The sequence below is a fragment of the Rattus norvegicus genome, chromosome 11 (genome assembly GCF_021556685.1).
Source record: "Rattus norvegicus strain SHRSP/BbbUtx chromosome 11, alternate assembly SHRSP_T2T, whole genome shotgun sequence".
In the NCBI taxonomy this organism is placed as follows: domain Eukaryota; kingdom Metazoa; phylum Chordata; class Mammalia; order Rodentia; family Muridae; genus Rattus; species Rattus norvegicus.
In genome coordinates, this window is record NC_141544.1 from 37889779 (window position 1) to 37906783 (window position 17005).

Consider the following 17005-nt stretch of genomic DNA (forward strand, 5'->3'; position numbering starts at 1 on the left):
TATTCTGAAACACATTTCCTGTATTGCCCTCGATGGATGTCCCACTCCAATGGAAGCAGACTCCGCTCTCAATCCTTCTGCGTCATCCTCTAAAGAAGCAGAGAGGCCTAGGCTACCCTAACTTAGATTTGTATTCTTTCCAAATCAATCCAACTTAAACATATTTCAAAATGACTCCCATAAGCATCTTACAGCTCAAAACCTTTGTTTCAAGTTCTAATGCATACGGTGCAAACTATCAAAGGCGGGCAAGGGACTGACTTAAAACCGTACATTAAGAACTTAACTATTCCTTTGTAACTGCCAACAGAAATGGAGGAATCTCCTTTTTTCTTCTTTTTTTCTTCTTCAGGTTGCCTTTGTAGCTCAGGTTGCCCTGAACTGGTGATCCTCCTGCCTCTGGCTGGGATTACAGACATAAACTGCAACGCTCTGCCATATCCCTGTACTTTCACCTGACTGCTACAAGCTGTAAAACTTCTAAGTATAGCCGCATAAACCACCATAGGCAAAATCCAATGGCTCGCACCAGGAAATAAAGCGAACGCATAAAATAAATACGCTTAAAGGTCGGTAATTGCTTTGTGACTAAAGCCTGGCCACGGATGAGAATTAGTCCCCAACATTCAGACACCAAAACCTAACTCTGAATCTAAGGTCACTGAACTAAGTTATAGGAATAAATGTAACTCTTTTTGAGGCTCCCTTACACAGTCTACAACAGCCACGCTGATACATGTTTTAGGAAGGATGAAGAAAAAGCACCTTCCTGCTATGAACGTTCACCCACCAAGCATATTTTCACACCGAAGAACAAATACTTCACAACTAGAGACTCTCTACAGGATCACACTATGCCTCCCCTGCCTGGACCCGTCATTCCGAGCCAATGAATTTCCACATGGGCTTACGTTCTGAAAATACTTTACATGCCAGGAATGCACTGGGATTAACTTGTCAGAAATCATCACACTTTAAGTATAACTGAGTAAGAAAGAGGAGCACATTCACACCCTTACACACACACACACACACACACACACACACACACACACACACACACACACACACACACACACACGAGAAAGCTTAACTCTGCCATTTCCTGAAAGAGTTGAGTATTAAGTTATCAGTGTATGCTTGCACACACATGTATACAACAAATTGTGCTTGGTAACGACTTATCTCCCTTCCTGTAGGCAGAGAGCTAGCATTTCAACCAAGATTCGAAGTCACGTACTCCTACAATGCCCACAACACCAACAAACATAAAGTCACCCCTGTACCCAGTATCACCTCCTATGACTATCACATGGAGAATTGTCAACCTTCCTGGTAGTTCTACCTATCTTTCTCAGAACAGTTTTATCCAAAACTAGACACTGGCTTTTCTGAGTGGATCAAAAATTCTTAAGACTCCTGGCTCAATATTTAACCAACAGCAACATTCTCGCATTCCTAAGTATCGAGTAGCAGCAGCAACATGGACCTAGAGAAAGGAAGAATGATGAAAGAGATTGAAGTCAGACAGCAGAATGGGGCTTCTGATAATGAATGGTCATGTGGTTCTAAGCAACCCAGCATCTCTAGATATGGTCATCTTCATCTGTAAAATGAAGGGGCTTAGAAAGCGATGGCAGAGTCCATCCTCTAAACGTGAAGCTGCTTGCTTTCTTGCTTTCTTTCTCTCCTTCCTTCCTTCCTTTCTTTCACTTGTTATATATAAGTACACTGTAGCTGTCGTCAGACACACCAGAAGAGGGCATCAGATCCCATTACAGATGGTTGTGAGCCACTCTGTGGTTGCTGGGATTTGAACTCAGGACCTTTGGAAGAGCAGTCAGTGCTCTTAACTGCTGAGCCATCTCTCCAGCCCGTGAAGCTGTTTTCTAAGGCAGTGGAAATGGTTAGTCTTGTAGGGCTCCACTGTCCAATATGGCAGCTACTTATGACTCATCCGAATTAAAATATGCACAGCAGATAAAACTTTAAATATATATATATATTTATTTTATAATTAGCTTTATGCGGGTTACATGTTGAAAGGCTATTTGGACTTACTAATAAGGAATGAATTATCTATTTATCTATCTATCTGTCTGTCTGTCTATCATTTATCATCTATTAATCTGTACTGGTGATAGAACCCAGAGCATCATACATGCTAAATATGCACTCTGACCTCTGACCTCTACTCTCTTTTATATTTTTATGTGGCTACTTGAAATGTCAAATTGGATTTTAATAGTTCTATGATAGTTTTATTAAACAGTGCAGACTAAGAGGTCCAGGCCAGGAAATATATAAATATATATTCAGTTGTTCTAAAGTCATGAACGTTTCTCTCTTCTTATTTTTCACACCGGCAATGAATTGGTAGCATATACCTTTGTGTCTAAGAATAACATCACATCCTGTATCCAGGACAGAGGTCAATCAACTGCAGACTCTGAAAGAGCCTTAAATATACCTTTATACAGGTGCCTTCAGTTTTCATCTGCACTTAAGAGAATGAAAAACTCCAACTAACTTAGAAAATAAAACAAAGAGAAACTTTTGAGGAACCATGATAGATGTTTATATTATCCAGACCTAAGTGTAGTATGTCACATCATTGAGACATTTTAAATGAAACCTTTACCTGCATACCAAATGTCTGCGGCAGACCCTCACACACTCTCTAACGTTGATGGTCATGTCAAGCCTTCTTAGTTCTGTAGGTTTTACCCACATCTTCATCTCTAATTTTCAGGGACATATCACCATTTCGCTAACTAAAATGATTACACAGTAGACAGTTCAAGAGGATGTCAAGCTGGTGGCCCCATTTTCACTGATGCAAGACATACATTCAAATTTCTTTTCTTTTACATAAATCTTCCCACTCTGGGTAAGAGGAGGCTAAGTATAAACAGATGTGAAAGGCTCTATAGTGGCAGAAAAAGTGATTTCATATGATGAGCAGCTCTGGCTCAGACGAGGTTCTAAATACTCTGCTTCTTTCTAAAAACCTCAAAGCTCGTTTCACCTGCTAATCCTTTCAAAAGACAAGTTCAACAACAAAGTCTCTAGATGAAAGAAAAAGACAGTTTACCAACAGGGAAAGAAAACTGACACTGCCATTTCTTTCCAGAATCTGAAATTGCTCCTCCCCATCGGCCCCACCAGTATATTAGTTGAAAGTATTCCCCAGGAATCTGAACACACTCTGAGTTCAATCAGCCCTACTCCGGGTGATTCCACATACAAATGAAAAATGTTCTCCACCTCCTTTTCCATCATTCCACAAACATTTTCCATGTGGTTAACTAGCAGGTAAGAAAAGTGGAGGGAAAAATCCCCAAAATGCCTTCTAATTGTTCATGAAGAATAATGTGTTAATGAAACATTTATTGGTCTTCTCATTTTCCTCTACTATCTTTACAATAAGAAAATTTATCTATGTTACAGAGCCTGCTGGGCATAGTGGTGCATGCCTGTAAGCACAGAACTTGGGAAGCAGAGGCAAAAGGATCTCTGTGAATTTGAATCTAGAATGGTCTACATAGTTGAGTACCACAGTAGCCAATACTACATAGAGAAGCCCTGTCTCAAACAAAACAAAGCAGAGCAGAGCACAGCAGAGCAGAGCAGAACAAAACAAAACAAAACTAACACTAACAATAGATCCTGAAATGGCTTTTCTGGCTCCAGTGTACTGAGCTAATAAAACACATTTGCCTGATTCCCTTGCAGCTAGGTGTGACAAACTGGTCAAACTTAAGCAGATATTGACAAGATCATTTATTAACGCTCCTAAATCTAGATGAATTGTAGTTATCAGTCGCCACTTCTGTTTCTAGAACATTTCAAAGCATACTGTTCTTCAGAAAATGAAGTTCAAATTCATCAGGGTTTCTTAAACCCTGAGTCTCAGATCCACATAATAACAGCTTCTATTTATAATCCTTTACCCCCTTGCTGTTCTTTGTCTCCAAGAACTTCCCTCTGTTAAGGCTAACTTCCATTTACCCTTGAAGTCCTGCCCAAAGGTTCTCAGCCACATCTGCGAAGATATTACATATCCTTTTATTGTAGCCTTTGACGTAGGATGCCTAATTATTTTGCTACTTTTTTCTTCTACATTAGACTGTGGAATTAACAAGATTAGTGAGGTACGATAGGAGTTTCCACTCCATATACAGCATCACAAAGATTACAGATAGGAATCCTGTTGAAACACAAGCCATCTTGTACATGCCCATGAATTAGTTTTTTGTTTTTGTTTTGTTTGTAAGGAAGGAAGGAAAAGCAATGTGTAGTAAATTAGTCATAAAACTATTATAACTTCCTAATTAATATTAGCATCACTAAAATCATGCTCAAATTCCCTAAGAGATTGTGGAATAGGTATAGAACCATGTGACATCCAAGCCCAAATATCCCACTTAAACCTTCAGCATTAACCTCAGCTCCTTGGCTGACAACAAAATCAGGGACTTAGGACTGGGTTGTATGTGTTCAAACTCTGATATGAATGAGACAATGAGCAATGAGTCAATATGCAAGGTTACTTTGAAATTATAAACAGTTTAACATGATAATAAACCCTTGGAATATTTTACCGCATGTCTGTTCTCCATGAAAGAGGTTGATAATGACATTTTCCTCATCTTATCAGTTATTTATGAAGTCAATAAATACAACTGTAAACCCACACCCAAAAGAAACAACAAACTGAATCCTTCTCATCTGTGTCCTTCCAACAGGACCCTCGGAAGTTCACGAGCGGACAAATCGAGCCTCTGAATCCAATTCATAAAAGGGAAATAATGCAGCACAAATACAAAGAAACAAGAAGAATCTGGTCCCACACTCTTTATTAAAATCCCAGTATAGTGTTCTACCACAAATAGAACATCCCTATTCCACTCCCTTATCCCCAAGGCTTGGAACCCACTACAGAAGGAGATCAAAAGGGTTCTAATAGCTAGAGGTTTTGGAGGACCAAAGTAAAATGGTATCTTCTAAACATGACGAGACTGCTGCAATCTTAATGTTAATACAGCGGGCATGAATGCCTCTGAAAGAACTGCATGCACGTGATCAAGCCAGTCAACATTCCAGGACTGGTGGGGGAGGGGCTTGAGATCCTCGTTCCTGCCTGAAGAATTATTGACAGTTGATGGCCTCTGGAAGAAGGGAGAGTTTGTTTTCTTTAGGGAGTGGCTTCTAGTAGGCAGATTGCATTCCAGGGGATGGCTCCACACCCACAAGTATAGGGTTGGCACAAACTGTACTTGGTGGCTTATATTTTTATAAAGAGGACACAAAGTTGGGAGGGGTAAGAAGGAAGGGGAGTAGATCTGGGAGAAGGTAGAATAGAGGAAGACATGGTGAATATGTTAAAAAAAAACCATTGTAGTGAGTTATGAAATTCTCCAATAACTGAAAAAAATATAATAAAAAGAGAAGAGCATCTGTAAAGTAAATAAAGGAATTCCACTTTACACTCTAGGATCCCTCATCCTTCATTATCTTGGTCTTGGACATCTCTGACCATTTGCTCTTTCCTGAGGGACAAAAAGGAAAAAGCTAATTTTCCTTTTCTGAATGTACCCATATGGATCCAGGCTTCTCTAAGTGTGACTGTTAATCTCCATGTACGTCTACTCGATGGGATTTAGAGTTATCAGGAAGGGTAACTCTGGGTGTGTCTATGGATGTGCTTCCAGAGAATTTAAAAGAGGAAGGAAGGCCCATCCTCAAGTGGGTGGCAGAGATACGTGGTTGCCACGCCCACTGTCATTCAACTCTCTGCTTTCCTGATTATGGATGCAAGTGGTCTTGTGTACCTGCCACCCCTACTTTATGAGTCATGAAGGTTTGATCGTACCCTCAACCTGTGAACCGATAGAAAACCTTCCCTCATGGCTGAGAGCTCTTCAAACTGAGTGTCAAACTCACTCAGCGTTTGCCTTCATGACTAGCAAGCATAGGACTGACCCTGGGTTCAGTAACAACCACTGGGGGATGGGGTGTTGAAATGGAAGGGTGAGAAGTGTGTGTGTGGGGGGTGTCTTCTTTCCTTAATTACCTTCATCCAGTATTTTATCACAGTAACAAAACTAAAACTAATACACCAGGTAAGAAAAATTAGCCAGTGGATTCTGAAATTAGATTTTAATATTAATGTAGTTTACTTAAATACAAGTATCTGAGAATTAAATATTCTTAAAATTAATCTTCGTATTTGAACATTTCGTTTCTATTGTAGTGTCTGAAGAACTTTTCATCTCAAACTAATCTATTTAGGTGGTGATATTATACTTGTTGTAAACATGCATTTACAACAATTAACTATCAGACTGGGGAATATCTGCTATAAAATGTGACATTCCATATGGTAAATTGTAGTATCATTCTCCAAAATGCTAAGCTGAGACTCCAAAAAGGCTGTATTGCTTTAAAAAAGATGAGGACATTTTCAAATGATTTAAAAACTACGTTGGGCTGAAAAATGGTGTTCATTACCATGGTCACTTTTGCCTACAAATTATACTCTACAACTTACACTGTCGATGTAGTTTTAAAAAATAAGTAATTATGCTTCTGAAAATTCATTCAATAACAGAGACATACAAGGATTAGCCACCAAGTCTTGAGAGACAATAACATTCTATTTTCTTTTAAAAATGAAATGCACTGGGGTTTTGTTCCCCCCGAGTCGAGGAACCAATGAGGCACATAGCTATAAGCACACCATGATGAGACTCAGTGGACTGTATTCTAACTCCAACAATCAACCCTTTAAAAAGAAGCTTAATGCCAGGGACGAGGCTCAGAGGTGGAGAGCCTGCCTGGTATGCACAGGGCCCGAGTTTAATCCAAAATGCAGAAAACAACAACACAAATAAATTTATATTGCTTCATTAATTTTATTGTAAAATATCAGTTAAGCACATCCAGACATATCAATGTTTAGATATGTTCATAAGAACTAATTAATGCTGAAAGGCCCATAACAACTAAGTTATGAAACCAATCCAGGTTCTAAGAGGAGAGTATGTAAAGAAAACATAGTGTGCACGCACAGGGGAGTATTTCCAGTCATAAAGAATGGAATTATATTGCCTGAAAAATAAAAAAAGAAGAAACTGGAAATAACCACCATACACTAATTGGGTCAATTTCAGAAAGATGGATTTTTTTGTATGCATTCTTGTTTGTGGTTCCCAGATCTTATATGGATTTGTAAAAATAAGTGTGTGTGATATGAAAGTTTCAGGGAAACTCTCTAGAGGAACCCCAGGATGATAAGTGGAAGAAACTGGGAGGGGAGGGGAGGCGAGGGGAGGGGAGGGAGGGAAGGGAGGCGAGGGGAGGGGAGGGAGGATCTTCTTAGCATACAGTATATACTTGCATGACCATATCCGCATGCAGCACAGTCCTGTTCACAGTAAATATCCACATTGAAACTTAGTCAACAATTATTTTTAAATCACCAAGGAATGTGTTTATAAAACATTAACTTTAATTTTAATTAATTAAAAGGAATCAGGTTGTGCAGACAAAGCGAGGCTGAACGAATGCGATTTTGGTAACAAGGGCTGGAAGGGCACATCTTAAACACACAAATACACCTCCAGGGTAAGATTAAGCCTCATGTTTATTGTCCTGCAAAATGTCTCCGTGGGGTTAAGATATATGAGTGTCATTAAAGCTTTGAAATTTAGCAAAGCGACAGGAGCGACAGAGCTTTTCCTCACTTAACACAAATGACTTTCTATGACAGATCTCCGAGCGCCTAGAGAGGTGGAAGAGTGATTTATCACTATCGTTTAGAGAGCCCCACTGTTTTAAAGGCAGTATGTGGCTCTCCAGAAACCGAGAGCATGGGACAAATTTGATTCCCTGAGGGAGGAAAAAAAAAATCAGACAAAGAACAGTCTCATAACCAGGAAAGGATCAAAAGCAAAGTAATTATTTTATTCTTTCTGAGTGAAATTTTTAATCTGAGAACACCTTTTTTTTTTTTTTTTTTTTTTTTTTTTTGGTTCTTTTTTTCAGAGCTGGGGACCGAACCCAGGGCCTTGCGCTTCCTAGGCAAGCGCTCTACCACTGAGCTAGATCCCCAACCCCGAAATTTTTAATCTGAAATAGCTTTGGAAGTAGAGAGGAAAAACACAGGCCCCCTGAAAATGAGGAGATCCAGTCGTGTTCTGTGTCCTTCGCTGTACCTGGGTCAGGATCCATGGTCTACAGACACATCTCTAATGTGTTCCATTGACTCACTCCTTATGAGTGCCCACCGGCCCTGCACCCAGGGTTCTGAGACCATCCAGCCTTCCTCCCTGTCCCTTCTCTGAGTAGCACAAGTTCTAAATATGGATTCTGTGCTTCCAACCAGACGAGAGCCAACCTCTATCCAAATACCAAATACACGGTTGTCAACAGAAACCCACTTGGAGTCCTAAGGGCTTTGCTTCTTGATGCTTCCACGGTGTTTGCAGCCAGAATTTAACCACAGAGTCGTAAGTTTTATTTACGAAAAGTTTCAAATATCGTTAGGCTAATTTTGACCCAGAGAGAGAAAATGGAGCATGAACGGACCTACTGATGTTTTCTGCACGTATTTTTAACTGAGACACAGACAAAAGACATGAGAGCCTAACACAGCGGTTATATAAACTCATTTTATTCTGAGTCTGATTTCCTTACAGAAGGGCTGCCTTCGTGTCCTGTCTTGAGTGAGGTTGCTGGAGCCTTTCATGCTAGGCCCAACAGTCTTTGGCTGACATTTGAATCTTCTACTTCTGTTCTGATGACAAAGTCTGATTAGTCATTTTTATTGAAAAGGCTTAGCTGAAGACTTAAACTGAGCCTGTCCACAGCTCCTCACACAAATCCAAAGACGTCCAACTAATTATTGTGTTAATAATCAAGCCAGTGCGAAAACTAGCTCAGTATTAAACACAAGGGAAACTGCTAGCATGCACAATTAAAAACGAGCATTCTCTACTTGTACAAACCCTGCACATTTCTGTACTGTTTAATTTTTTTCAGTGAACATGAATCATTCTAATATTTTTAGAAAACCAGTTGAAATAGAAAAATCAGATACATAATAAATGATATTTTACAAAAAAATACTTTAAAAACAAACTTTTACACCTGTGCTGTGTTTAAATCTTTTTTTTTTTCCTTCACATAGTCTTGCTATGTAGCCCAAGCTGGCCTTGAACCTGTGATCCTCCACTGATATCTCCCCAGTGCTGGGATTACAGGTCTGTGTCATACCTGGGTAAATTCATTCATCCTTTCAGAAAACACACTGCCAAGTTCCTCTTCCTCTTAGTTAGACAATAAGTGAGTTAATTACGCTAATAAGTGAAATATCGTCTAGAGTATTTAGTTTCCATAATTATGCATGAGAAAAAATATTCATTTTCTACCCTCCTATAAGAGGAGCAACACTTGATCATTTATCAAGTACATATTAATACATATCAATTTATCTACTTGCTTTAAGGTATTATATATTAAATAATTTTATCCTTGACAATGATTAAGACTACTATCCAATTTTACAAAAGCACAGACATTTAACCATGGCCCTCATGGCATCTCAGTGTAGACAGCACTCTGGATGCATACTCAAGTGACCATGTCCTCATTTGGCTTCTGTATCCATGTTCGTTATAGTTTAAATCATAAGCATGACCCAAAGGCCAGTGGGGTAAAAGCTCAGTCTTCTGAGGGCCTCTGTCATTAACGAGGTGGGGCATGTTTGGAAATTTGAGATGCTGGTCTCTTCTTCTCTCCTGTTTGCTTCCAGGCAGGTGACCGTGACAGGAACTGGCCACAATATGCTGCCTCACGACAGGTCCATAATATGGCGCCATCCAATCATAGACTGAAATCTCCCAAACTGTGAACCAAGATAAACCCTTCCTCTTTTTAAGTTGGCTGTCTCAGATATTGTGTCATAGCAACAGAAAGCCGTGTGAAATGCTAGCCTTTTCCGGACTTCCGAGAAACACTCGGTGGTTCACATTACTGGCTTAAGAATACACCTGACATCAAAATCAATATTACAAATGTTCCCTCCAATTCTTTCCACAAGGAGATGGGCTTTCTAAAAATCTCCCTCCTTGGGGGCTGAAGGACTTAAGAGCACTTCTGCTCTTCCATAGGACCTGAATTCACTTGATTCACAGCCACCTATAAATTCTAGCCTCAGGACCTGTAATCTCCACAGGACTCAACTGCGCTGTACTCATGTGTCCATAGCCACACACATACACATAATTTTAAAATTTATGATACAAATAAAATTTTAAAGTGTTCTCTGCTTTCGTGTGTCATGATATACTCTAGTTGAAGTACTGTATGCCTCTTCAAAGTATAGCCATACAAAGACACAGTAGTAGGAGGCTGTCTTCCAGCTAGCTACTCAGGAGGCTGAGGCAGGAGAATGACTTGAAGTAAGGAGTTCAAGGGCACATAGAGACCCTGTCCTAATCTGGATTCTGTTGTTGTGATAAAACTATGGCCAAAAGTAACTTGAAGAGCCAAGGATTTATTACATCTTACATGTTACATACAGTCCGTTGAGGGCAGCCAGGGATATGAGCTCTAGGGACCCGAGGCAGGAACTAAAACAGAGGCCATGGAGAGGGATGTTTGCTAGCTCACTGTCTCCAGGGTTTGCTCAGCCTGCTTTCTAAAACATCCAAGGACTATCTATCTGCTCAGGGGTAGCACCGCCCATAGTTGTCTAGGCCAACTCATGTTAATTAGAAGTCAAGAAAATGCTCCACACCTACAGGCCAATCTGATAGAGGCAAGTCTCGCTTGAGGTCCCCCTTCCCAGGCGCCTCTAGTTTCTGTCAAGTTTTAAAAAAAACAAAAAACAAAAAACAAACAACAACAACAATAACAACAAAACTAAGCAAAATAGATCACCATCTCAAAAAAAATAAAAAAGTAGCTATACAAAATAAATCTGAATAAAATATCTTCTTTGCTCATTACTGCAGCTAGGACTGAATGAAAGGGAACCCAAGTTCTCTGTAACCTCTTTTCTAATAGCTAGCTATTCCTTGATGAATATAGTTTCTCTAAAACTAGTAGCAAAAAATAAAACATAAAAAAAACAAACCCAAATCTCCTTTTAAATAAATTACTACAACAGTTGTTCTAATCCAGCGTTGTTGGGAGCATTCCTATCCCTAAGATGGTACCCGTCAAACCTCCTGGGCAGAACAATCTGGAAAAAAAAATTCACCCAACATTGTTTTCACAATAAATATTCGTCTCCCTCAAAAGCAATCCATGCTAAGCTAAGGAAAGAGCTATGTAACATCCCCTCTTCCGGAATGCCTCCGTTTGCAAATGAAACAGAGATATAATCCGTATACTCACTTATACTTGCTACTCATCTGGGGAGCTCGCTCAGTCCTTCACCTTAGCCTGCTCTTCCCCACCCACTCGTGAGGGCGGTTCACAGAATGTAAGGTGGAGAAGGTTGCAGCCCTCGAAAGCTCTTGCCACAGACAGTATTAATTATCAATCTGCACTCCAAGGTCTGTATCTTCGATCCCACTATGAAAGGGAAAAGGTGTCAGAGTTGCATAAACAAACAAACTAAACAGGAAAAAAAAAAGAGGTTAGGGCTTGGGAGCTGAGAGAACTGGCTGCTGGCCAGGCCCTCAGAAATGCAGGTGTGTGCTCTGTGAGGCAAGTTTCCTGCAAGGCCACAAGGTCATCTAGCTCAGGGAGTGGAATGTGACTGCAGCCCTGGCTACAGAGGTAATGTCAAGACGCAGCAGCTTTAAGGAGAGAGGAACAGGATGCAAACGGAGACCTCTGCTTCTTTGCAGGGTTACCAGCCTCTGTGCTGTCACTTGGCTCGTTGGGTTTCAGAACAGCTTGACTGAATCCTGAATGTGGTTCACACTGGTCCATCTGTAACTGCCCTCAAAAATCACAGTTTCTATTTTAAAACTGCCCAGAGATGGTTCTCTTTCTTCCCCCAAGGCCAATGTCCAGGCCTTGCTCCCAGGGATTCCTTTCTGATATACTGGGTGGAACTCTGGCAACGCTCTTGAACTTTCTTGTTCATTGGTTCGCTTTCATCTCCATGATTCCTTGGGATGGGGATGTAGTTCAGCAGTGGAGCGTTTGCCTATCATGCTTAAGTCTCCATATGAAATCCCAACACCACATATACAAACACAGACAGACAGACAGACACTCAGTGATCCTGATGTACAACCGAGTATGAGCACTCTCGGTTAACATTCCTTATGGAAGCACTTTCAAAACTTGCTTTTCCCTTCCCTCCTGGTAGCTGCGCCTTGAAGCTCCTTTTTGTTGTTCACTCTCCCGGTTAAGAGGTTAAGATGGCTCTAGGGATACCTCTCAGGCTGCTTTTAGCCTCGGCCTCCTTCCTCGAATGCTTCACCCAGCTCCAGAGTCTGGCCTACACCTGCCACAGTTTCTGTTTATTTTCCGTTTTCCCTGGATGAATGGAAGCTCCGTGAAGGAAAAGACGCTTTGGGTTTACGTAAAGATAATCGGAGCTGAGAGACAGGATTTGGCCTAAAAATAAATCAGTCAAGTTTCCCCCTAATGAATAGACGAGGAGATGAATCCAACAGAACGCCACACTGTGTGTCCTCCTTCATTCCATAAAACCTTATCTGCGACTGGCTTGGAAGCCAGCATGGAGAACACAGATAAGACAAAGGCCCTCCGTGTAAACTCTGGTGTTTGTGTGTGAGCAAATAGAATTCATGCAAATACTTAACCTTTATTCCCCAGACCTGGGACACAAACCAGACCGGAAACTTACAACCAGGAACGGTCCCAGGATTATCTAATCCTGTCGCCCCTTTACTCTTTTTAATTATAGGCCTTTATCATGTAACACTTTCTCCGTATCCCACTTACTGTGTCCTTTTTCGTTTCTTTGCCTAATCTGTACTTTCTTTTTTTTTTGCACACAACACTGCTCTTTTATAATTATGTGCATGTTTTATTCACCCTTCGTACTTCTGTACCCAGTGTGGGGGTGAGAAATAAAATATATGCAGTCCAGTAAACACTGCATTCTGGAAACTTGATATTTAAAGTAAATTTGTGCAGGTCCATCTTGACATAAAAGGCAGAGACTATAAAAGAAATGTATTGATCAAAAATGCCCTGTAAATCCCAAGGCAACGCCTTTGCAAAAATAATGTATGTTTTTTTTAAGCACCTTCTTCTTCCCTTCTATATGTAGGAGGACTGATAAACTTCTGTAACACACAGATATAGAAAATTGGTGTGTCATAAACAGTAAACTAAAAGCCTTAGCCATAAAAGTAACTTCACCTTCCTTCAAACCAGTAGCCCACTGATCCCCATTTTTCTCTTGGTTTTAAATCTGCATTTTCTAATTTACTTTTGTGATCCTGAATATATCTGTTCATTTCCTAGTTTCCATCTCTTAATTGCTTGCAGTCTTACAAGTGTAATGAGAGACGCTATCGCTTGGGGTGACAAGAAGCATTTATAGCCTGCCAGTATCATGGCTTCCCACTGACAAGCAGTAACCGGTGACTTCTGACGGATCCCCACCAAAAAATCCTCAGCTTCACTGTTCTCTGAGGAGCCTCCTACCCGTCAGAGCAAGCACTACTCTCCAGTACTCGCAGTAGCTTTCCAGACAGTGAAGGAACCACTACAACCAAGGCAAGTTGATAGTTATCAGCTCTAGGCAAGCCAACAGGACGAGTAGGACGAGTCCATCGCGGTTTGCTAAATGCTCGCCTCCGTTCGACAAGCTGGGAGAAAAGAAGAGGCCCCATTCGTCATTACCCTCGTCCACATGGATTCTTTTACAGAGCCACCTGCAGCAGACGGATTTTCTGCGATTTACAAAGGGCAGCCAACTCATAATTCTGTGGCTTCAGTGGACACAGAGCTGCAAGGACTGTCAAGCCTCATTAGGGTGAATTACCTTCCAGTGATTCACCAAAGGCACGAATGTAGCGCTCACGTTCACCCTTCAAAGGTGATAAATTCAGGATAATCTCCGAAGGTTTGGCAGAAAAGGGATATACAATCGCACAAGCCAAAACATAAATCCGGTTCATCTTGGCCTACACCCTGACTCTTTTTATACAAGTTTTTTTTAAATGCTCAAGAAAAGTAAATATTTGAGTTTTGACATGAGTTCCAAAAATTAAAGTTATTCCTTTAATTACTTCGTCGCGTTTTTGTACAGTACGACAATTTGGAAAACCAAATGATTACACAAATAAAACCTGGGTCATTAGAGAAATCAGAATTTCCTTGATTAAATGGCTTTGATAAAATGGAACACTAAATTCTAAAGACTCTTAAAAGACCCGTTTTAACCAGTCTGAGGTGATTTACAGATTGTGAAGCCACTTGTGGGTTAAAAAAAAAATCAGAGGGGGTAAAGTTCAATGACCTTGTAAATTAAGAACTAAAAAATAAATAAATAAAAACCCACACTGGTGTGATAGCTTGTATAGCCCCCAGGAAATTACAGGATAACACTCGCCCGGAAATTGCTTTTTGGGAAAATTACTATGAGGTAGTGCGGAAAGAAGGGGACTATGGGGAAGGGATATTTGCAAATGCTTAGATGGTGAAAAGGGTACAAACGAAGAGAAATAAAACCAGCTGCCACGCAAACAACTTCCAGGCATCTCTGGATAAAAAGGAAAACAAGCCTTTTGCTGAATGCTGGAGAGTTGGATGAATGGAGAAGACTTGTTATACACCTAGTGGTGGGTGGATTTCATAGGCTGCAGCCTCCACACAGCTTTTCTTTGCTGCACTGCAGAGGCGCCATCTTCTCCGTCTTAATCTTCACCCTATTCAATCCTTTTATCTGAACCCCCTTTTTAAAAGGACCCCCGAGAACCCTCCCCAACATCCTGCGCCCCCCAGGGTGACTAAGCTAGAGTTCCCAGAACTGCCCCCTGAGGAGGCCGCACCTTAATCAGACAAACGCCTCCTTTGATGCACTGGAGCCCCAGCCTCGCCACCACCCGGCACTGCCCTTTCCAGACGCACGCCTCACTCTGGGCTCTCTCTCTGTCTCTCTCCCTGCGAGGACTTTGCAGTCCCGCACAGGATTGGCAGTAGGTGGTGGTGGTGCGGGGGTGGGAGACCGCGGGGTCCCAGCAGCACCCCCAGGTCCTCGGGGGCAGACGCGCAGCGCGGGGAAAGGAGCCGCGGTGGCGCACAAACTACCACGGCTCCGCCACCGCGCCCTGGACGGTGAGGGCGGGGTGTCGCGGCTTTTGTTCCCGGGGACCTTCTTAGACTCAGGGAGAAACTGGAGGTGCATTGGAGAGTCCGGGACATCCAGGTTGAGGGACGGTGCAGGGTGGCCGCACTCTCCGATCTCTCCCATCACTTGGAACTTACACAAAAGGGAGACACGGAAATGCACAAAGTTTGCAAAAGGAAGGCGGTGCGAGACCCCGCGCCGACTCCGGAGAGGGTCGCTGCGCAGGCAGCCGCCGCCCGCTGCCGCCAGGAGCAAAGCCCAGCTTCGCAGTCAAGACAGGCGGCGGTGGGAAGGGAGAGTGAGCCAGGCGCTCCCCAGCATCCAGAGCTGCCCCCATTCCAACCCAGGACCCTAAGGAAGGGGAAGGGCGGCGATTTCCTCTCAGGGCACTGAATTATGAGACACTGCGCTTTCGGTTTGCCACATGTGTCCCTCTTCCCCCTCGAACTGGGTGTCTCTCGTATCCCAGACACCCGATCTCAAGGCAGGGAGGAGTCAGGGTCTGCATTCAGGCTCGAACCCCCCGTCCTCCGGCTGGCACGGATGTGGGGAGCCCAGAGCCTCACCCGCTCCCTCTTCATCGGTCCGGTAGCGCGTCCCCCGGCAGGGTTGGGCCAGAGACGCCGAAGCGCAGGGCGCCCGCAGGCGGGGGAGGCTAGGAACGGTCTACCAGTGACAGTCCCCCGCATCTCAAGATTCAAGCTCCTTGATGGGGAGGATCGTGTCCTCCGGCTCCCGCCACCCCCGTCTCGTTCCCAAGGCGCGGCACCCACCTCCAGAGCCCGAACCGTCCAGGCGGCCAGCAGGAGCAGTGCCAGGCTGGGCAGCATCGTGATCCTGCGTGGGCCACCGACTGCTCCGTGTGCAAGTGGAAGATCCGCCGCACCCTGACTGTGTCCGCGTCGTCGCCGCCGCCGCCGCCGTCTCCGGTGGCCCCCGCGCTCTCTCTGCTCCTAGTGCTCTCGCCTCCCGCCGCCGAGGAAACTGACAGAGCTGGAGCGCGGCGGCGGGGCTGGCAGCCGGGAGAGTCAGCTGATCCCGCCCACCCGGCTTGCCACCCGAGAGAGACCCCTAGCGGAGCCCCGGGGAGCTGCACCCGAGCGCAAAGGGAGGCGACAGGGAGCCCACAGGTGCGGCGTCTTGGGCACCAGCTAAGGAACCCGAGCTTCCTCTGGGGTCCAGGAACCAAGGGAGGAATGATCTGGGTCAGGGAGAGGGGTCCGCAGTCGGGGGAAGGTGAACCCTAGGACGTTAAGGTTCCAGGGAAATCGGGAGCGCTCTCGGCTCGTCCCCGCGAGCTTGAGTCATCCGACCCCGCAGGCCTCTCCTGAATGTGGTTGAAGAGCTACTGCTGCGATGCATGCATTTTTATCCGCAGTTCGTTTTCTCTATTTGGAGAGGTGGAGCGAGGCCGAGAACATTAGCAAAAGAAACAGGATTTTTTTTTTTTTTATTTTTTGGTAGGAGGACACCCAGCACCCTACTGTAACCTGGAATTTTTGTCGTTAGAATGCACCAAAGAAGGGCACAGGATGCAGGATGACCCATTTTTCTCTGTTTGAGGTTGGGGATGGGAGGTGGTTTTCGTTTTTTGTTTTCCTATTGTTATTGCATGTGTGCTTGCTTTGGGTAATTTCAGAGAAAGGATTGAAGGAGGCAGGGAGGTAAAATGTAACATGGAGGAGAGATCAAAGTTAAGTCCGAAAAGAT

At 43.2% G+C, this 17005-nt stretch overlaps 1 protein-coding gene across 6 annotated transcripts in view; it reads right to left on the reverse strand.

The window, feature by feature from the left end:
- Positions 1-16281, reverse strand: part of App (amyloid beta precursor protein) — a 216812-nt gene extending 200531 nt beyond the window's left edge. For 5 of the 6 annotated variants that reach the window (XM_087576826.1, XM_087576824.1, XM_087576823.1 and 2 more), the window contains exon 1: positions 16069-16281. In XM_087576826.1, the coding sequence (XP_087432952.1) occupies positions 16069-16125 (57 nt within the window). In that variant the 5' untranslated portion in view covers positions 16126-16281. The remainder of the gene's footprint in view (positions 1-16068) is intronic. The other variant, NM_019288.2, reaches the window with a different exon arrangement.
- Between the last annotated feature and the right edge of the window lie 724 nt (positions 16282-17005).